This window comes from Somniosus microcephalus, chromosome 7 (genome assembly GCF_052327205.1).
Source record: "Somniosus microcephalus isolate GS21.2 chromosome 7, FLI_Smic_1.0, whole genome shotgun sequence".
Lineage (NCBI taxonomy): Eukaryota > Metazoa > Chordata > Chondrichthyes > Squaliformes > Somniosidae > Somniosus > Somniosus microcephalus.
The window spans coordinates 171,237,494-171,260,740 of NC_140993.1; the positions used below are offsets into that span (position 1 = coordinate 171,237,494).

General features: G+C 44.7%; 1 protein-coding gene across 1 annotated transcript in view; it reads left to right on the forward strand.

Annotated features, from left to right (window-relative positions):
- The window catches only part of LOC147115004 (uncharacterized), an 869,491-nt gene that overhangs the window by 449,494 nt on the left and 396,750 nt on the right, over positions 1-23,247 (forward strand). The window contains exon 19 of the mRNA XM_085993202.1: positions 21,295-21,417. Within this exon, the coding sequence (XP_085849328.1) occupies positions 21,295-21,417 (123 nt within the window). The remainder of the gene's footprint in view (positions 1-21,294; positions 21,418-23,247) is intronic.

The window sequence follows — 23,247 nt, forward strand, 5'->3', positions numbered from 1 at the left end:
TAGTTGGGTTCAACTAACATAACACAGATGATTGCCAGAATTGCAGTGGCATAACCTTAGCCAGGTTCAGCTTAACATTACATAAAAGTAATATGCATTTTTGAAAATAATACCAGGCACTTGACGGGGTTAGTCTGTTGTAAAGATGCACATACCTGAAATTATAAGCCTCCCCTTTCAGCAAGGAGTCTCGTTTGTTGGGTGCATAGTTTGGAGAATCAGGTGCGAAGGGCAGCATATTGATTCACAATGCACCTGATTTTCAATATGATTCAGTTGCCTGCCCACAAAGGGTCGAAAGAAGCAGCAGGCAAGCTTTGGGCAAGTCAAAATCGCGGGGTCCAGACGCCATCCTGCGGCACCAAGGTAAGTCGCAGGATGGGGGAATTGGGGCCATTTCACAAATGGGAGGTGGGGTGGGGGTGGGGTAATGGCCTGGGGCAGCAGAAGTCAAGAATATCCTTGTGGAGCCCGGAGATGCATTTCTGCTCTTCCTGGCCCTACTAATGAAAGTTAGTGACTTACCTTAGTGAGCCTCCTCTTCTTCCCTGTCAGGTTTTACAGTGTCCGCACCAGGCGTCTCCCTCAGTCGGCTGTTAAAATGTCATCGGGTTCTTAATGACATCATAGGAACCCGATTTGCATGTATTCATGGGGCGCCAGCCTGTTTCTGGCAGGCGCCTTGGCTGCCTAAAATGAAGTGCACCAGCGGGAATCGAGTAGGAACAGGGCATTGAGCACTCACATTTTAATTGCGCACCTGCCCCATTCCTGCCAGGCAGAGTAGTTTAAAATTCCCCCTTCTGTTTTGTGCTCCTGTTGAATGAAACTCTGCACTGGGAGTGGACTCTGGCAATTGTTAGCCAGATGCCAGTTTAACTGTTAGATAAAAACAGTTTACTCTTTTTCTCTAGGGTACTGATGCTAATCTCCTAAGTATATCTTTAGTGAATCATCTCTAGTCTACTTCCTTCTTGGTTCACCAATGATCCTTTTTCCTTAATTTCCAGCTTGTATTTATGCTGATCCACTGCTATACTTTGACACACTATTACAAACTATTGGATTATCCTTAACATTGCACATTTCTACATTCTAAATATTCTTTAAATTTCTCCAATCTATCTATACACTTTTAGCTGCATTCTAAAATCTGAAGTATAAGCCTGTTTTAGTATCTTAATTTATCAAAATCAAAGCATTACTTAAGGCACTCTTGACAATATCTGCCTCTAGAGTCAACAGGTCAATTGTTAGGTTACAATTAAAGCTGCACAAACATATCTACAAATTTTGGTTGCTGTACTAACCATCTCTGAAAGTGCTTTGCAACTCTACTTAATTAAAAGTTAGTTAGGTTTATGTTATTTTTAAAACTAGCCCAAGGTACAATATTGTTTGGCTGAGATGAAAAAAAGCCTCTGTTTGATTTGTAGCACTTAACTCATCACTGTTTACAGTTCTAGTTCAGTTCAATTTCCAGTTATGCCACACAATGTTAACCTCGTTGTATCAGATTTGCTACAGCTTTTCCTACACACCCAAAGGTAATTAAGCAAAAACTCATGAATATAAGTCTATACACTATATTATTCAAACTTAATTAGTTGCATTTCACAGATGACATTTCTGTAGTCCTGGTGGAATGGGAATCAAAATATTACATGGAATATTTGATCATCTCTGCCTATAAATATCTTTATAACCTTCAATTCTGCTCTTAACAATATTCATCAAATTCTTTTTTAAAGGAGTTAATTAATATAGCCTTAACTGCTTTTGATGGGAGTTTATTTCATGGGGGAGATTTTCAACTTACCGTCCAGGCGTAAAACTGGCATTGTGGATTGGCCACTTTTTATAGAAACAACCTGATTTTCATTTCCATTGATATTGATGAAAAGGAAAATTGCATAATTTCTATGATGGACAGATGATCCGTAACGCAAGTTGTTTCTTAAATTTGTACTCGTGCTCTATTGCTGTGCTGACAGTTTAATTGGATACCTTATACTTACATTATCCTTGCCATTCAATATTTTATAAGCTTGTGTCTTGTCCCCTCATTTTTCTTTTTTCAAATATAAACATGTTCAGTTCTGTAATCTTGTCTGCATAATTTAAATTTTAGTCTCAGCATCATCTTTATCATTGTTTTCTGAACCCTGTCCAATGTATTAATGCCTTCTTGAGTATATGATGCTTAAATTTACCCTTATTAATGTTTATTATAAGCTTAAACAATCACATTTTAACTTATAATCAAATGTACTGAAGGTTCATCTTAATTTTTTACATTCCTTTGTAATAGATTCACTTTAACTAGGTCCTTACAGTGTAAGTTCCTTTTCATCTTTTCAGAAGAACATCCACTGAGGGCACATTTCAAACTTCCTGTGCAGTTTTTTAACATCTTACTGCTAGTTACTTTGATGTCCATCTGCAGTTCCTTAGTTCTTTCACTTAATTCACCCATACCCCATTGAATGTTCTCCATCTCCCCTCATTTGCTCATGCATCTTGATGTCATCAGCAAACCTTATGTTAAAGAAAGGATGAAGAATGGACCCCTGTCAGCTCTGCTGTTCGCCAAGACAGAACCTTGTCAAATTATCATTGTCTTCTGTATTCCTTTTCCAATGTTCAGTTAAATCAACTAATTTGTCATTCATTCTATGAGCCTTAGGGGGGAAAATTGGTTTGGTTAGCGCCTCTCGTTAGCACCCCCAGCTAACAGCGCACAATTCCCCATATGCCTCCCACAAAATTCAGCGGCGGCGGTAGCCGGTTGCACGCTGTGCCGCCGGTGATGGCGTCATCGGCCACAAACTTCCCTTGCGCCCCCTGACCTATCGCTGGACGATATGTCCGACAGGATCGCGGGACGTTTTTGCAGTAGTGGCGATGCTACTTAAAGGGCAGGTGTCGGGTGGCTATATTTATTTTGGCTGACTGCCAGCACCTGCCCCCTTTCACTTTTTTATGCGGGGTGCCGTCCGCGATCGCTCATCCCGGCAATCCTCTTGAGTGCCGGGCTGTTTTCACAGCACTCCGCTCCCCAGTGATCCAGCAAGGCCCACCCGGGCGTGCAGCGCCAAGCCCCTCCCCTTTAATCAGGGAAGAAGGCCTGCAACGGCATGTTGCGCCACGAAATTCAGTAGTAGCGCCCCAAGCAGGAGGTGGAGTGCTTTCCAGTAGTGCCCCACCTCCTGCTTGGGGCGCTACTACTGAATTTATGGGGGAGGGGCGCTACCTTTTTCGGGGCACTAATTGCCCCAAATTGGGCGCCACCCAATTTTTTCCCCTAAGTTGCCTTTAAAAATCAGACATGCAGAAATTTATCGAGTGCTTTCTGAAAATCCACTGGCTAGCCTTCATCTGCTAATTCAGTTACATTTTCATGGGATTCCATTAGATTCTTGAGGCATGATTTATTTTCTCTAAAAACGTGCTGAATATTCCTTATGACCTAATGATCTAGTCCATAGACTTAATGATTTATAAATTCCTTGATTAACATCAAATGCGAGCTCTCAGATACAGACCCTGTATTTACACAGCCTCAAGAAATATTATTCAGAGGCTGTTTGTCAATTATTCATTTTACTGAGAATTCAGGGCATGTCTCATCTTGTCCAAGGAACCTGTATTCATATTTTTTGGACAGCAGCTGCTGGGAATGGTTCTGCTGTTGCCATTTACAGCCCCTCAGGACCCATCTTTGTTTCTTTACTTGTCCCATTACTTTTGCCTTGCACCATCATCCCTTTTGACATTTAATCATTCCTGCCTTCCACCCTACCACAGACCTTCCCTTTTGTTCTTTCCTCCCCTCCCTGCTTTCCCTGCCTCTGTACTTGCTTAAAATCTGTTACATCTTTTTCCAGTTCTGATGCAAGATCATCGACCTGAAACGTTAACTCTGTTTCTCTCTCCACCGATGCTGCCTGACCTGCTGAGTATTTCCAGCATTTTCTTTTTTTGTTTCAGATTTCCAGTTTCTGCAGTATTTTACTTTTGTATACATTTTGATGATTTGAGTTCCTTTGATAATTACATTTTATCAATATCTGCGAAAGTTTCTGGTTTCTGCAGCAATTTGGAAAATGTGAAGAGGTTAACATGATTTGCAAATATTGATGTGAAGAACTGATTTAATTTTACAACATTATTATTGACCACTTAGATTTCAGACTCTATTAATCTTAATTTAGGGCTGTTTTCCTACTCTTTGCACCTGGGGAATGCTTAATCCCCAGAACCAAAGCACAAGAAAAATGGTTGGAGACTTGTGTTGTATGTCCTTAAGGTTGCCTCCGGCTCCCCTTAAATGGCTTCAGAGTATCTGCAGCTATAATAGGTGCAGCCATGCAACTGAAGCAGGCATCCCAATTCATTCTCCTCTTTGTCCATTTTGAGGTAGTTGACTTTTTTCAGGGCAGCCGGATTAGGCAGCATTTCGTTACTGTTTTTGATTAACATTTCAGGCCTGCAACAGTTGCTCCCTTTTTTTCAGGATGGGTCTGCAATGGGGTCATTCCTGGCCCATGCAATTGTCCTGAACCTGGAAATATAGATGGGTTCAGATCATTGTAGATGGAGCACACATCTGGTGCGCTCCACCTGCCTACTGTCCAGGTGCACCCTCACAAAAAATCAACCCTATTGTGCCAGATTTTGCTGTCAAAATAACAGTGAGGTAAATGGTATAGTAACTTCAGGTGAGGGGCAGATGCGCGGTTAAATGCGAATATCCAAAAGTTGCTGTCCAAGCTGCGCCGCTCCGCTGTTAGCTTCACGAAAATGGCATTCCGCCAACTACCTCACCATTAAAATGCATTGAATGTCAAGAAGTTGCTGTATTTGCATGGTAGATACGAACTAAACCCGCGGCAAATATTTAGGGCTAGTAATTATTGCATAAGTACCCTTTTAACAACATGATAAACGTTAATTACTGCCAATCAACTTCTAGCACCAAAAATTAACTGTTACAAGTGCGGAGTCTCATTCCAACAGGCTTTGAATTTTTCGGGGAGATTTTAAAAATGTCACATTTAAATTTACATTTTTTTTCTTCCTTTCTGTGTCCTTTTTCCCTCTCGCTTAATCCAGTCTTTATTTCCCTCCTTATTTCTCTTTCTGTACTTTATTTAACATTGAATTCAACCCCTTTAATTCATCCTCCTTGTCCTTCCGCTGTTTATTTCCCAATCCTTAAATCTCATTGGTTAAGGAGATACCTTGTTGGCTGCCCTGTTCACTCAGGTCCCAGATGTCCTGTTTCCCTCGCTGCGCTGTTATCAGCTTGCACTTTCAGCAACTTAGTGGGAAAGATTACAAATGGGTATGATCTGATCGCCATTAGAGACGTGGTTGCAAGGCGACCAGGGCTGGGAACTGAATATTCCAGGGTATATGATAATTCGGAAGGATAGAAAGAAAGGCAAGGGAGGTGGGGTGGCTTTGTTGGTAAAAGATGGGATCAGTGCGGTGGTGAGAAGTGATATTGGCTCAGAAGATCAAGATGTAGAATCGGATTGGGTGGAGATAAAAAATAATAAGGGGAAAAAGTCTCTGGTGGGCGTAGTCTACAGGCCCCCGAACAGTAGCAATGCTGTTGGACAGAGTATAAATCAACAAATAATGGAGGCCTGTAAAAAAGGTACTGTAATAATCATGGGTGATTTTAATCTCCATATTGATTGGACAAATCAAATTAGCCATGGTAGCCTGGAGGAGGAGTTCATAGAGTGCATCCGGGATGTTTTCCTCGAACAGTATGTAATGGAACCAACCAGGGAGCAGGCTATCTTGGATCTGGTACTATGTAATGAGACAGAATTAATAAATGTTCTCATAGTAAAGGATCCTCTAGGAAAGAGTGATCATAGCATGGTTGAATTTCAAATTCAGTTGGAGGGTGAGAAAGTTGTATCCCAAACCAGTGTCCTGATCTTTACCAAGGCAATTATAATGGCATGAGGGCAGAACTGACTAAAGTGGACTGGAAAAACAAATTAAAGGGTAAGAAAGTTGAAATTTAAGGAGATATTTCATAACTCTCTCCAAAAATATATTCCAGTGAGAAAGAAAGATTTTAAGAGAAGTGAGCACCATCCCTGGCTAACTAAGGAAGTAAAGGAAGGTATCAAATTGAAAATGAAGGCATACAATGTTGCCAAGATTGGTGGGAGACCAGAGGATTGGGAAATTTTTAAAAACCAGCAAAGGATGACTAAAAAAATAACAAAGAAAGTGAAGATGAATTATGAGAGTAAGCTGGCAAGAAACATTAATACAGATAGTAAGAGCTTCTGCAGGTATATAAAAAGGAAGAGTGTAGCTAAAGTAAACATTGGTCCCTTAGAGGATGAGACTGGGGAATTAATAATGGGGAATGGGGAAATGGCAGAGACTCTGAACAAATATTTTGCATCTGTCTTCACTGTAGAAGACACTAACAACACCCCAATAATGGATAGTCAAGGGGCCACAGGGAGTGCGGAACTAAAGACAATCACGATCACTGGGGAAATAGTACAGGAAACTTTGTGCTATCCGGCACCGACGGGACCGAGCTGCTGCCGTTGCCTAAAAAGTGCCGTACACTCCAGAGTTAATGTTGAAAGATACGGAGATTCTCCGTATCTGACAACAATCACTGTTGCTTAGCAACAGCTTCTAAACACTCGTGTGTGGCTGCAAGGGTCTGTAGCTAAAGCTGTTGCTATAGCTACAGACCTTGCACTGCTTGACTGTGGGGGGGGAAAAAAAGCAAAGAAAACAAACAAGAAGAATAAAAAACGGCACCTGATTTCTGCCGGTGGCTCCAGTTTGCCGGATAGCTCACCTCCGGATAGCACAAAGTTTCCTGTACTCGGTAAAATAATGGGACTAAAAGACGACAAGTCCCCTGGACCAGATGGCCTGCATCCCAGGGTCGTAAAAGAAGTGGCTGCAGAGATAGTGGATGCATTGGTTGCAATATACCAAATATCCCTGGACTCTGGAGAGGTCCCAGCGGATTGGAAAACCGCTAATGTAACACCCCTATTTAAGAAAGGAGGGCGACAAAAAGCAGGAAACTGTAGACCAGTTAGCCTAACATCTGTCACTGGGAAAATGCTGGAGTCCTTCATTAAGGAAGCAGTAGCAGGGCATTTAGAGTCAGCATGGATTTAAGAAAGGGAAATCATGTTTAACAAATTTGCTGGCGTTCTTTGAGGATGTAACCAGCAGTGTGGACAAGGGTGAGCCAGTGTATGCGCATTTGGATTTCCAGAAGGCATTCGATAAGGTGCCACATAAGAGGTTACTGCATAAGATAAGAAGTCACGGAGTTCGGGGTAATATATTAGCATAGATAGAGAATTGGCTAAGTGACAGAAAGCAGAGAGTCGGGATAAATGGGTCATTTTCTGGTTGGCAAACGATAACTAGTGGGGTGCCACAAGGATCGGTGCTGGGGCCCCAACTATTTACAATCTGCATTAATGACTTGGATGAAGGGATCGAGTGTAATGTAGCCAAGTTTGCGGATGATACAAAGATGGGTGGGAAAGCAAGTTGTGCAGAGGACTCAAAGAATCTGCAAAGGGATATAGACAGGCTAGGTGAGTGGGCAAACATTTGGCAGATGGAGTATAATGTGGGAAAGTGTGAGGTTATCCACTTTGGCAGGAAAAATAAAAAAGCAAACTATTATTTAAATGGAGAGGGATTGCAAAATGCTACAGTTCAGAGGGACCTAGGGGTCCTTGTGCATGAAACACAAAATGTTATCATGCAAGTAATCAAAAAGGCAAATGGAATGTTGGCCTTTATTTCAAGGGGGCTGGAATATAAAAGCAGGGAAGTCCTGCTACAACTGTACAAGGTATTGGTGAGATCACACCTTGAGTACTGCGTACAGTTTTGGTCTCCTTATTTAAGGAAGGATATACTTGCATTGGAGGCAGTTCAGAGACAATTCACTAGTTTAATTCCAGAGATGAAGGGTTTGACTTATGAGGAAAGGTTGAGCAGGCTGGCCCTATACTCATTGGAATTTAGAAGAATGAGAAGTGATCTTATCAAAACATATAAGATACTGAGGGGGCTCGACAGGGTAGATGCAGAGAGGATGTTTCCCCTCATGGGGAAATCTAGAACTCGGGGGCACAGTCTCAGAATAAAGGGTTGCCCTTTTAGAACTGAGATGAGGAGGAACAACCTCTCTCAGAGGGTTGTAAATTTGTGGAATTCTCTGCCCCAGAGAGCTGTGGAGGCTGGTTCCTTAAATACATTTAAAGTGGAGATAGACAAATTTTTGCAAGATATGGGAGTGAAGGGTTATGGGGAGTGGGCTGGGAAGTGGCTTTGAGCCCTAGATCAGCCATGATTTTATTGAATGGAGCAGGCTCGAGGGGCCAAGTGGCCTATTCCTGCTCCTATTTCTTATGCTCTTAAAAACCCACTGGTTCACTAATATGCTTCAGAGAAGGAAACCTGCCAACCCTACTCGGTCTGGCCTACATGTGATTCTTAATGCCCTCAGGGTAACTAAGGATGGGAAGTAAATGCAGCCTTGCCAGTGTCACCCACATCCTGAGAACAATTAAAAAATACAGTGATTTATCAGGCACCTGACCCTCTGCTGCAAGACATCATTGTGGCCTTTGCAGCTTTGTGCAGGGCTACTGCCTACGTACCCTAATGCATGATCACTTTCTTGTGTAGATCTCTCAAAATGAGGAAGTAGTCCCATCACCTTGATACCCAACAAACAGTCCAGAATCTGCAAACATAAGTCCAGATACATCGGCCAGAATATTTACCTGTCGACGCGTTGGAAGCGGGAACCCCGAAGTAGGATTTGCATCTGACTTCCGGGTTTCCCAACCAATTAGCATGAGCGAGCATGATGACTATACGCATGGGTCTATTTCAGTTGAGATATTTAAAGGAACACTGCAAAGATGACAGTTGAAGGATTATGGAGGTGGGAGAAACACATCAAGCACTATAGAATGGAGTCTCAGCGTACAAAGGCTGCACCTCGCTTCAGTGATGCGTCCCTAAACCTCATGCTGCGAAGTGTAAGGGGACCCGCAGGGAGATTCGATTCCCTGCTGATGGGAGGAAGAAGCCAGCCTCAATGACCAAACAGGTGTGGCTGGAGATAGCAGAGGAGGAGAGCAGCTGGAGTGTGGTGCCATGCTCCTGCATACAGTGTAGGTAGCGCTTTAATGACCTCGTGAGGGCTGGAAAGATGAGTACAATGGCACATTCAACTACATCCTGATGTGGGTGTCACCTCAGCCCCCTCACTTTGCCTTCCCAAGCCTACTCCTGCACATCACTCCTCACTCCAACATATCTTGCAGATGCACCCATCCCTCTCTGTCTATGCACTTCCTTGCATCCCCATCTGACCATCCACCACTGACATTCACCCTCCTCTTAATGCAGTACCACACCTCTCCCTCATAGTCACCCTCAACGGATGTTGTTCATTCATCTGTTCCACTCATTCCATGACTCTCACTCAAAGATCTCTTGTTTCCCTCTTCCCTCCTTGCAGGAGAAGAGAGTACAGATCACCAGGGATAGGCAGAGAACTGGAGGTGGCCCTCCAGTCATTGTCACGCTGACAGCTGCAGGGAAAGATGCTCTCGAAATAAGCAGAGTGTCGGCGTGCCTTGCGGTCAGAGATGGAGAGATTGGGACCTCACAGCTACCGGGTGACAGAATTAAATATCACACAACCACGTCGCATACAACAGTCACTCATGTTGACTTGATGTCAGCAGCCAGTGAAATATGATCATGTGCATAATGTTAACTTAAAACCTTCTTATCATGACAGTTCTAATTCATGTCTTTAATCTCCCACAGGCCCATCAAGTGTCCCATAGGAGGTGGTGCCAGAGGGGGAAGATGACTTCTCAGAGGAGGTCGCTAACTCTGAGGGTGCCCCATCACAGGACTTATGCACACCATGCACCAGCGCAGATACACGTACATTGGTGCGAGCAGCAAGATAGATAGTTTTGTTGTCTCCCAAGGAAGTTTCTCACACGCAGCCAAACACGCTCGAGTGAATTGCAGAAGTTGGCTTCCCGACCCGCTGTCAATTTCAGCGCATTTAACCACCCACCTGCTCCCAAACCCACTCACTTTGTTGTTAAAATTCCCCCCTCTACTTAGATAATTCGGGGAATTGAATAAGGGCAGTCAGTAGGGAGCACCAGGTATTGGTGAAGAGGATCAAGTGGAGATGGCACCAGACGATTCACAACAGGAGGAAGAAAGATTAGGGTCATAAAGGCAGCTGCTGAGGGACCTTTGACTTCGTACCTTACTGTCACTATATAAAGCTGTACTTGTTAATCAGTAGAAGCTCTTTATGCAGTCCTTTGAGAAAGCTCCCACATTCGGAGTATAAGCAGCATTTCTACTTTGACATCTGTGTAGACGAGCAGGAGGGTTTGGGGAACTTGTGGAACTCCATGAAGTAATTGGCAACTCCAGGGCATTCTGTGGGTGAATTTCTAAGGACAGAAGGTCAAAATGTTGATGCAGTTTTGCTTCGTAACACTGGGTCTGACACTATTGAGATCGTACAGGGAACTCTTAATTTTGACTTGCAGAAGCTTGGGAATCAACTGGAGAGCACCTTGATAGCAGGCTTCATGCTCTTTAGTGCCAGCCTAGGGTCTGTCTCCACAATGATTTCTGGGGCAGCCAGCAGCTGGGGTATGGTATATAGGGACACTGATGATGAATCCACCTGCCTTCTAGGCAGCTCCGTCAGATTATTGCAGAAGAGGCAATAAGGGAATAGCAGCAACAGTCATCAAGGTGCTAGCAGTCGTGCAGGCCAATCGCATGACCCAGCAGAAACAGATCACTTGCTACAAGTTGAACAGCAGCAGCATGACATAACACTTGCTTCTGTCACTGAGGTGGCACTTAGAAGTAGTAGGAGAGTAGTACACACTACAATTTCACCAAAAGCTAACACTGATATAGAAACACACATGTCGAATAGGCAAGTAAACTGTTTGCACTTTTTTGGTATGTTTGATTATGATTTATTGAGTAGAAGGGACATATGATAATTAGTGTTGAGGGCAAACATGTAGGGATGGCAGTGAAGGTAGGGGGGAATCTGAACCAGCATGTTAGTATGGAATGAGGATAGTGTAGAGAGGACCATTGAACAGCTCATTAAGGGTTTCAAGGACTGCCTTTAAGTGAAAATTATGTCACTAATTCCTTGTCTGTCTTTCTGTGCCTTAACCTACTTTTTCTTCCACTTCCAAGTAAAGGACTGTGGGGATTCTGGACTAGTGTCATTAGCCAGAGCATCAGGAGGTATCCCTGGTCCCACAGCAGTCGGCCGTCCATTCTCTGCTCTTTCAAAGAGTTGTGGCACCATCAAGTGAAAGCATCAAGGCTACTAGAAATTTGCTCGTGAAGTGCCCTTTTTTGGGTGCTAAACAGACACATAAACGTCCAATATGGCGGGCAGGAAGCGCGCACTCATTACAACCCAGAAATTTGTTGCCAGTTATATTGGATCGGGCTTCTCTGTAGGCGCCCAGAGCGCCTGCCTGAACTATTGAAAGCAATGAATAATGTATGTAAATAAGGGTGGTTGGTGGTATGTGGCATGTTGTGAAAAATGGCTGCATCCTGCTTTTGAGATGGGATTGTGGGGAAAATGTGGCTCTTAATAGCTTCCTTCCCATCTTCTCTCCCAATTATTTGTGCTTCCCCCGTCTTTTTGCTCTTATTGTTTCCCTCAACACTTCATTTTTCCAATATCTATTCCCCTTTCTATCGCCCCCATACTCCCATCACCCGCCCTACCTCTTGCTCTTTGGACAACACACTGAACCCCAGCATGGTCTCCTCCAGCTTTGCTCCACTGTCATTCATCTCACCCTTCTCCATCTCTCACTCCCACTCGCTCCATGCAAAGATAAGGGGTTCTCTATGTATCTTTTTCTCCCTCTGTCTCATCTTTCTCTTCCATGGCTACCAGCACGAGGCAACCCATTTCTTCCAATGGTTTTACATCCAGTAGATCATGCCTTGGGTTGTTTCTGCAACAAAGACCCTTTTTATTTATATGGACAGCCTGATTCACAATCCTCCACCAGGAGGACTGGCTAGATACGTTGGAGGGTTGCCACTCCACGCCCATTGGACGCGAGTACTCTGCTGGATGTCAACCTAATTTTCGGAGACCAGAACTTGTGTCTGCTCACCGGAAGTCATAGGTGTTAGAAATTAGAATCTCTGTCTCACAGGTGTATGTGATTAGATTAAAACACGGGTGGAGATAATTAATTGGTTTCAAAATGTAACTTTTTTGAAAATGTAAGTAACATTAAATGAAGGAAGATACTCTTCTCTCAGTAGTGCTCTCTTGTCTCCCCCCTCCCCCACTAGTTTGTCTCTCACTCTTATTAGTGTCTGATGACACACCTGTTGTAGCTTTTGTTTTGTGTTCTATAATCTTTAAAACGTGTATTAAAGTTTATAGAACACGAAGTAAAAACTACAATGGTTATGTCAGCAGAACCCTGGTATTTCTTTCTTTATCTCACTCACACAACTATTTAAAAAAAAAATAACATTCAATATAAATTTTACCTCAGTATTTGAAATTCACCTCGTCTTTCACATTCATTTGAAGAAAAGCTGCTGTGCAGAAAGCGTTACAAGCTGAAGAAGAATACTCATCATTAGAGCTGACTGAACATTATTGATGCACACTGGGAAAATAGGCAGACTGAATATGCTTAGAGTACACAATTCAAATTCTGCTCTGGACAAAAATGTCCAATCTAAGTCCAGGCTTTTGTGACAGTCTGACGCCTTCATGTAAGAACTTTGGTGAAAGCATTAAAAGACATAAAAGACAGTTCAGTGGATACATTGCATCAAGTTATTGTGAATTATGTAATTAAAAAAAAAAATTTAAGTCCTTATTTTCGACCTAAGCAATTTCAGTTACTGAGGAATTTAATGGCTGAAAACAAAAATTAGAAAGCATTGTGTGTGATTTATGCAAATCCAATGGCCAGATTGTGCAATCTAACTATAAAATAGTAGCTATCATGTGTCACATATTTAACATTGAAAATACTTACCATAGTTCCACCTGCAGGGATAACAGATACTGCATGTACTTACAGTGATCTTTTAATGAAATGTGTACCCAACATATCAAATTTAATATATGAAGTTGATATTTACAATTATGAAGGGTTTTGATAGAATAAATAAGGAGAAATTGTTTCCAGTGGCAGAAGAGTTGGTAACCACAGGACACAGATTTAAGGTAATTGGTAAAAGAACCAGAGGCGACACGAGGAAAAAAACCTTTACGGAACAAGTTGTTATGATCTGGAATGCACTGCCTGAAAGGATGGTAGAAGTTGATTCAATAGAAAGGGAAAATTTTGCAGGGCTATGGGGAAAGAGCAGGGCAGTGGGACTAATTGGATAGCTACTTCAAAGAGCCGGCAATGGCACGATGGGCTGAATGGCCTCCTTCAGTGCTGTATCATTCTATGATTTAATGCGTTTCCCCCAAAAGTAATCAAGAGGAGCAGTGAATATTTAATGGAATGGGTTAGTAGAAATAAAATCAGTGACCATTTATGGTAATGCAGTAGGACATTTTATCCATGCTTTGTTGCAAATTTATTAGTTAAATAAAAATAGTAGCCATTTAATTCAATTCTATTCCTGTATTGGAAGAAATTAAAAAATGACTCTTGTAAAATATATTAGTGAAATAATAGAAGTGGACCTTGAACCCAAGAGGATTGGATTAAAATGTATTAATGAAATAAAAGGAACAAATATAACATGGCTTTGCTAAAATTTATTAATGAAATAAGGTCAACAGGAATTATTACATCAATTATGCAGCAGTCATGCGTGGGTTGGGAATATTTTTTAATTAATTTATGTAGTGACAGATTTTAAAATAATTCGATAGGGTAGACGTATAGAAGATTTTTCGCAGTCATCGCTGCCCCAGTACATCATTGAAGTAGTTATATTTGGAAGCGCCCTTGAGCCAGCCATCTTCAGCTGCTTCATTAATGGCCCTCCCTCTGTCATAAGGTCAGCAATGGGACTGTTCACTGATGATTCTACAGTGTTCAACTTCATCCACAACTCCTCAGATAATGCCCATGCCAGCTATAACAAGACCGTGGTAACATCCAGAATTGACCTGACAAATGGCAGGTTGTAGGAAAGGAGGTTCCTATCGAAAAGACTGAGTTCGACTCGGGCAATTAAAACAATGAACTTTAATGGAACAAAACAGGTTTTAACTAGAAACTGCTGGAATACATCAACTACAGGTCTGCTCTCCTTGAAGGCTCCACGAGGACTGATCCCCTGGTCTGAAGGCTGACGTCATCACGTTCTTCCCGCCATTGGGGAATCACGTGACTAACGGCATGACGTCATCACGTTGAAACCACGCTGTAAAGGTAACTAGACATTGTACAGTCAAACAGTGTAATTAAAGGTACAGGCACAGACAGTAACTACATTGCTGTTAAAGGAATTATGTACAACCGCTCTGAGTCCTTTGATGGCTCCGCTACATGCGCCCCCCCAGAATTGTCTTTAACAGAAAAAGTGAGACGAGGAGGAGGTCTGACAAGTCTGTCTGATCGACTTCGATACCCTGGCAGAGGAAGTTGATGACCGGTGGTCGAGCTGGCAGTCAGTTGTGGTTGAGCAGGCGTGGCGAGCGTGGTCGAGTTGGTGGGCGGCTTTGGTTGATCTGGCGCGGCGGCTGCGGGCGGTCGGCCACGTTTGGGTGGTTGAGCGACGACGACTGGGTGGTCCAGGTCCAGGTGAGCCGGCTTCAATCGATCCACCGAGATGTGATCCGTCTTTCCTCCGACGTCGACCGAAAAGGATTTGTCCCCTGGTTCGATGACGCGGAAAGGACCAGTGTAAGGGGGTTTGAGCGGATCCCGGTGAGCGTCGTGGCGGATGAATACATACTCAGCATTCTTCAGTCCCGGTGGCATGTGGGAGTTCTGTAAGCCGTGATTTGATGTAGGCACCGGAGCGAAGCATCTGGCCGCTTCCTGGTGGCTAACGAGTTGCTGGGAGGCGGACCATAGCTCTGTGGGAGAAGGGAGGAAATCCCCTGGTACTCGGAGAGGCTGGCCGTAGACGAGTTCAGCTGAGGACGATTGCAGGTCTTCTTTGGGCGCCGTACAAAGACCCAAAAGGACCCATGGAAGTCTGTCTACCCATCCTGCAACCTGAAGACTGGTCCAAAGGGCGGCTTTAAGCGACCTGTGGAATCGCTCGCAAAGGCCATTCGCCTGTGGATGATAAGCGGTGGTGCGATGAAGTTTGGTGTCGAGCCCCTGAGCTACAGCGTTCCAAAGCTCCGAGGAAAATTGTGGCCCACGGTCAGAAGAGATGTTCGCCGGTACCCCGAAACGGGCAACCCAACAGGAGATGAAAGCTTTAGCGACGTCTGCCGAAGTGGTGGAAACCAAAGGAAATTGCCTCTGGCCACCTAGTGGTGCAGTCCACCATGGTGAGGAGATGAGTATAACCCTGAGAAGGCGGAAGTGGCCTCACAAGGTCCACATGCACGTGGTCGAAACGACGCTCCGGAACAGCGAATGTAGCCACTGGAGCTTTAACATGACGCTGGACTTTGGCCTTCTGGCAGACGACGCAGGTATTAGCCCAGTCACGGACATCAAGGTGCATACCTTTCCAGACGAACTTCGCCGACATAAGCCGTTGTGAAGCCTTCATCCCAGGGTGCGACAACCTGTGTATGGCATCAAACACCTTCCGGTGCCATGCGACCGGCACGATAGGTCGGGGAACGCCCATGGAGACGTCGCAAAGGAGCGTGGCACCTGTGGCCTGGAAAGTGACGTCGGTCGCTTGGAAGCTAGAGGGAACGGTTCTGTATGATTGGACCTCAGTGTCCGAGGCCTGATCTGCAGCCATGAGGGCGTAGTCGATCCCCAGGTGGACCGTCGCACGGGAGAGGCAATCCGCCACCAGGTTGTCCTTACCAGACACCTGTTGAATGTCCGGACGAGCGGACCACGGTTTGGCGGTCTTGGCCATGGCGAACGTAAGAGGTTTGTGGTCGACAAAAGCCATGAAGGGACGTCCTTCCAATAAGAACCGGAAATGGCGAATGGCGAGGAAAAGGGCCAATAACTCCCGATCGAAGGTGCTGTATTTTTTTTCATTTTTCCGTAGTTGATGGCTGAAAAACGCCAGCGGTTGCCACGTGCCGTTGACCCACTGCTCTTGCACTGCACCGATGGCGTAGTCTGACGTGTGCGTGGCAAGGGCGATGGTGGCACCTGGAAGTGGGTGCGCCAGCATGGTTGTGTTGACCAAAGCGCTCTTGGTGTTGATGAACGCCTGGTCCATCTCGGCTGTCCAGCTGTTTGGATCCTTACCGGACTTGCCCTCGAGGGCCCCATACAAGGGTTGCATAAGCTGAGCCGCCTTAGGGACAAAACGGTGGTAGAAGTTGACCATCCCCAGGAACTCTTGCAAGGCCTTGACGGTTGGCAGGCGCGGGAAAGAGGTAACCGCTTCCACCTTCGTCATTAAGGGGACGGCGCCGTCCGATGTTATGCGGTGTCCCAAGAAATCGATCTGTTGCAGGCCGAACTGGCACTTGGCCGGGTTGATGAATAAACCGTGCTGGCTGAGGCGCGTAAAGAGGGAACGCAAATGGGAGATGTGCTCTTCCTTGCTAGCACTGATGATGAGAATGTCGTCAAGATAGACGAAGATGAAGCGTAGGTCTCGGAGCACGGAGTCCATGAAACGCTGGAATGCCTGTGCTGCGTTCTTCAAGCCAAACGGCATCCGCAGGAACTCAAAGTGGCCAAAAGGGGTGATGACTGCGGTTTTCGGGATGTCTTGCGGGTGCACGGGAACCTGGTGATATCCCCGGACGAGGTCGACTTTAGAAAAGATAGAATTTCCCGCCAAATGGGCCGAGAAATCCTGAATATGCGGAATCGGGTACCGATCCGGAGTGGTGGCGTCGTTTAGGCATCGGTAGTCACCGCATGGCCGCCAGCCGCCGCCCGGTTTCGGAACAATGTGGAGAGGCGAGGACCAGGGACTATTGGATCGTCGAATGATCCCGAGCCGCTCCATCGTGTCGAACTCCGCTTTCGCAGCCGCGAGCTTGCCAGGTTCGAGCCTTCTAGCCCGCGCATAAACCGGGGAGCCAGTAGTGGTGATATGATGTTCAACACCATGCTTCGTTGCCGAGGAGGAGAAAGTGGGCCTGTCAGCTCCGGAAACTCTCCGAGGAGTCGAGTGAAGTCATCCGGAGGAGGGAAGGCGCAGGCAATAGAGCGCGACACGGAGGTACCGTGGTAGCACGGAATCGAGTGGAAGGTGGCCGCGTTGATCAGCCGGCGGTGCCGGACATCGACGAGGAGGCTATTGGTACACAGAAAATCCGCCCCTAGGATGGCCTGTGAGACTGGCCGTGATGAATTCCCAAAAGAAGGGCTGACCGCCGAAACAGACTTCGACCCGCTGCTTTCGGAAAGTTCGAATTGCTGCGCCATTAGCCGCTACGAGGGAAAAACCGAGGTTCCCAGCCTGCATATCGAGCTTCGACGCAGGTAGAATGCTACACTGCGCCCCGGTGTCACAAAGAAAACGTCGGCCCGATAGGGAATCGGTGATATAAAGAAGTTTCCCCATAGATCTGACGGCCATCGCAACCGCGGAGCGCCCGTTAGACCCGGTCCTCCTTCGTCAGGAACGCTGCAGAAGCTTTGTTGTTTTTTTGGGGGGCGAAAAACTGCAGGGGGAGCGGCAGCATCGTGCTTTCGCGCCAAAACGGGCGTGGTAGGAGCACCAGCCCGCTGTAGGAGGAGCTGGAACCGCGTCAGTGGGGGATGGACGCCTTGCGGCAGCACAGCACTGCTGGGTTACCGTGAAAATCTTATCGGCTTCGGCAGCAAGCTCGGCGCAGTCTGTAATGTCGGATCTGGCTAGGGCAGCCTGTACCTGCTCAGGCATTTGGTAGAGGAAAAGCTCCCGGAAGAGGAAGCATTCCGGTTCGGCACCCAAGCACATGAGCATTTGGCTCATGAGCTCGGACGGTTTGGAGTCCCCGAGGCCAGGCAGCATGATGAGCCGGCGAGCGCGCTCTGACTTCGAGAGCCCGAAGACCTGAAGCAACCGTGCCTTAATTGCATCATACTTCCTGTCAGTAGGAGGACTACTGAGGAGGCTGATGATCCGTGAGGCAGTTGCGCTGCCGAGGGCGGAGACCACGTAATAATAATGGGTCTGATCCGTGATGATGTTCCTGATGACGAACTGGGCTTCAGCCTGGATAAACCAGGCGTCTGGTTGTTGCTCCCAGAACTGTGGCAGTTTCAGCGTGACGGCGTTCGTGTCCATGATGAATCTTCCATGAAAATTGTTCGTAGAAATCGGGGTCACCAATGTAGGAACGGAGGTTCCTATCGAAAAGACTGAGTTCGACTCAGGCAATTAAAACAATGAACTTTAATGGAACAGAACAGGTTTTAACTAGAAACTGCTGGAATACATCAACTACAGGTCTGCTCTCCTTGAAGGCTCCACGAGGACTGATCCCCTGGTCTGAAGGATGACGTCATCACGTTCTTCCCGCCATTAGGGAATCACGTGACTAACGGCATGACGTCATCACGTTGAAACCGCGCTGCAAAGGTAACTAGACATTGTACAGTCAAACAGTGTAATTAAAGGTACGGGCACAGACAGTAACTACATTGCTGCTAAAGGAATTATGTACAACCGCTCTGAGTCCTTTGGTGGCTCCGCCACAAGGTAACATTTGCAGCACGTAATTAATGACCATCTCAAAGGTTATTGAAATCAATAGAAAAGAAATTCAGACGCAGTGTAAAACGGGCTACCAATTTATTATCAGCCCGTTTTGCACTGTTTCGCATAGACCAATTTAACCACTATGTCTTACCTTTAAGTAAAGTGCGGGATCCACACAAGATGGTAGGGAAAATACTTTGGGATGGTAGGTACTGGGTGTGGGGTTGCTGTAATTAAATAGTGGGGGTGGGGGAGTGGGTGGTGATGTAGGGGTGTGTGAGTAGTTAAATCAATGTATACAAACAACAAATGTGCAGTAAAAATTGGAGACAAACAAACAAAATACTTCCCACAGGGGCGGGGGGTGACGCAGGGCTTGCCAATCTCACCGACACTCTTTAATATCTACATAAATGAATTGGCAAAACTACTTGAACAATCTACAGCACCCAGCCTCACCCTATATGAATCCAAGGTTAAATTCCTCCTCTATGCAGACGACCTGGTTCTGCTGTCATCAACTAAGGAGGGTCTACAGCAGAACCTGGATCTGCTGGAGTCATACTGCCAGACGTGGGCACTGACAATAAATCCCCAAAAAACCAAAGTCCTTGTGTTCCAGCAAAGATCCAGACATCAGGGACCCAAAATAAATTTCACACTAGGAACAACCAAAATTGAACAAACCACTAACTACACATACTTGGGCTTAAAAATCAGTTCTACGGGAAATTTCAAACTGGCTGTGAATGAACTGAAAGAGAAAGCAAGAAGGGCTTTCTATGCCATTAAAAAATCAATCCAAATAGAAATCCCAATTAGCATTTGGCTCAAAATTTTCAAATCAGTAATTGAACCAATTGCACTCTATGGCAGTGAAGTGTGGGGACCGCTAACACAACAAGAATTTGCTAAATGGGACAAACACCCAATTGAGATCCTACATGCAGAATTCTGTAAAAGTATCCTCCGGACTCAAAGGAAAACCGTAAACAATGCATGCAGGGCAGAACTAGGCCAATATCCATTAATAATCACTATCCAAAAAAGAGCCACCACATTTTGGAAACACCTAGAAATGAGCAACCCCCAATGCTATCATTACGAAGCCCTGAAATGCCAAGAGAGGACCATAAAGAAGTATACCCTCAGTCAACTAGTCCTGGGACTCAGTGAAGTAACTACTAACACTACTAACAATAACCAGCCCCAGGACAGTGACAGCGTAACACAAAGAATTCGACCCAACACAATCGTCGCTAAACAAAAGGAAAAATATCTGTCATATTGGGCAGAAACAACAAAAACCCAAAGCAAACTCAATTGCTACTTGGCCCTAAACAGACAATACAACATGGCTGATTACCTGACCATGGTAAAGGATAGCAAACTGAGAAAAACCTTGACAATGTACAGACCTAGTGAACATAGCCTGGCGATCGAAAAAGGTAGACACAGGCAGACCCGACTACCAAGAGAGGACAGGATATGCTCTCACTGCAGTCAGGGAGTGGTGGTGACAGAGATGCACTTCCTCACAGCTTGTAGAAAATATCAGGGCATAAGGGAGAATTTCTACCCAAAATTCACAAAAATATGCCCGGAATTCAGAAATTTGAATGACGACCAAAAACTCCCATACCTACTAGGGGAAGAGAGAAATTGTGTAACACTAGCGGCACACTATGTTACAGCTTGCCATAAACAGAGGGACAACCACTAAATATAAGAAAAGAGTATATACAAATTATATCAAAGTATATTTATACACTCAGGGATATATCTGTCTATACACTGTATGGATAGATCTGTATTTTTGTGTACAAACATGAATGTTTTTCGATGCTTTGGCAACATAAGATGTAACTTGTCATGCCAATAAAGCGATTTGAATTGAATTGAAAATTGAATTGAGTAGTCCGTAGGTGTAACAGTAGTGGTTAGAAGCCATATAACCTTCCCTTATCTCCTTATCCATTATATTTGGAGTGGAAGCTACAAGAAATTGGTAGCAGTTCAAAGGATGTGGCTGTGGTGTGGTGGTTGTCTTGGGATGTGAGAGCACTGGGATAGTGTTGGCGGGATATGGGAATATGAGGGGGAAATTGCTGTGTGCAGATACTGGGAGTAGGATCTCAGGGTAGTAACAGGGGCCGGGTGCCATTAAAGAAAGCACTATAGCCGGGAACCAGTTATAAGATCTTTGAAGTATCTCTTTAGTATCTCAGAACTGAATGAAAAGTTGTAAGTTGAATGGTAAATTTAAGCATGGCAGAGAAGTGTAACGGGAAGTAAATATAACACTTACAGTAAGTGTGTTCTATGCACAAAACCTATTATAGATTTTTTTTCCCCCAAAAATGTTCAGTGTGATAAGTTCTGTATAATTCTACTTTTTAATGAATTATTATTTAGATTGCAGAACAAGAAGAGACAATACTACAACTTCAATCAGACTTGACACAGTATCAAATCAACCATGGTCGTTCCAATGAGGAGTATGATGCACAGACTGTACACACTGAATACTTACAGAAGGTCAGCTTTGCACTAAATATCTGAATAATAAATCAGGGCTCTGTAAAGAACAAAGTAAATTGAGTGGTTATTTTTATTTACTCTTGCCCTCTCACTGCTTTTTTTTGAACTGCTACCAATTTCTTGTAGCTTCCACTCCAAATGTAATGGATGAGGAGTTAAGGGAAGGTTATATGGCTTCTAACCAAAATGTATTTATTAACCCACAAGTATATGTCTAAATTACCTGCTTATATAACTTTCCTTCCCAGCTTTTTATATGATATATCATAATTTGAAGAAGAATAATGGATGTTACACTTAAGGTGAATAATTTAGCTGATGTTATTTGTCCTACAGGAACTTGCTACTTTCATATAAATATGTGGCTAACTCTCAGCCAAGTATAAAAACATGTTTGAGTTTGAAACTACTACATTTTTTCTCTCCCTAATTGATTTATCTTTTTTAAGAACATGATTCTTGGCACATTGTCCTTTACCTTTGACATCTAAATCCGAGTCCAGCTCAGTATTGCCATGAAAGTCTTTCTTCTTTGTCTCTGTGAGGGCTCTAAATGAAATGACCTGGAATAGTTTCAACCTAATACTAAGTAGGTATGGACTTACAGCACAAAACTGCTCATATTTCAGTGCAATTTAGTGCTAAGTTGGCACTGACATTTTTTAAATAGCTGGACGGTCTTTACCTTCCACTAGGGCAACCTGCCTTTGTCCTCCACCCCACCGTAAAAAAGTGCTGGCATTTCACCTGCAGCCAGCAGCCCTGCATTGTTTGACGCCCAAATTTCTGGCTCCTGGCACTCCCGATATGCTATATCCTAGGAGCAGCAGAAAAATATTTAAATGAGCTGGCCTCATATTATGGTGGGAATAGCTTAAGCTGAGCGACTCCTGGCAAAGACCATTCTCACTCCTAGGGCTCGATTTTAATAGTCCTCTGGAGGCGGGTCTGGTGGGAAAATCGGGAAAAATAGCCTCAGACACCCAACCCGCCCCCACCCGATTTTCCTGGGTGTCTGTTTAGCCGCTCCCAAACTGACCCGTCTCCAACCGGTGGGACAGGTAGTTAAGGCAGTTAACAGCCTGTTAACTGCCTTGCTAATCCTATTTTCATAGTGATTTCCCATTTTCCTGCTTCTGGCTCCTGTTTCCCGACTAGTCAGAAACAGGCCAGTTTCAAGGAGACGAGTTGCTGGAGGACATGATTTGTATGCATTGGTGGAGTGCTTTAAAAGCACCCCTGAAACATGGCTGACATTCAAATGCAATAACTTTGCTGTTGTAGGTATGGGTTAACATTTTGCACATCTACTGACCTTCTGACTGTTCAGGCTGACACCCATCTGCAGTGTGTCATGAATGGAATTATTTCAGGCCACTTCGACTGTGTGCTTGCAAGATTGTTACCTCAAATGAAATCTTTAGCAAGGGGATGGGAAACATTTATGCCCTCTCATCCTGGTTCTCATAATCGGGGGAGTAGCAGCCGCGTGGCTCAGTACAGATCTTCCTGGGAAGAGGAGTAGGAGGAGGACGAGGGGTGCCTTGCATGCCCTGTTGTGACCAATGCAGCATCCCTCCAGTTCACTACTGCCCGTCAACCAGGGTATGCACACTGCTATGCCACATTACCATAAGCTTACTCTTCAATCATAGGCGGCCACCATATGGCTCTGTAATTGCAGGCGACACTTGTCCAACGTCATACTTCATCTCTGCGATACCCTCTTATTTCCTATCATCTTTACCATCAGCATTACAAAAGCAAGTCGCCCTGAGCCCTCAATGCGCTTTTGCCATTTCCCAGAACACATAGTTCAGGCAATCA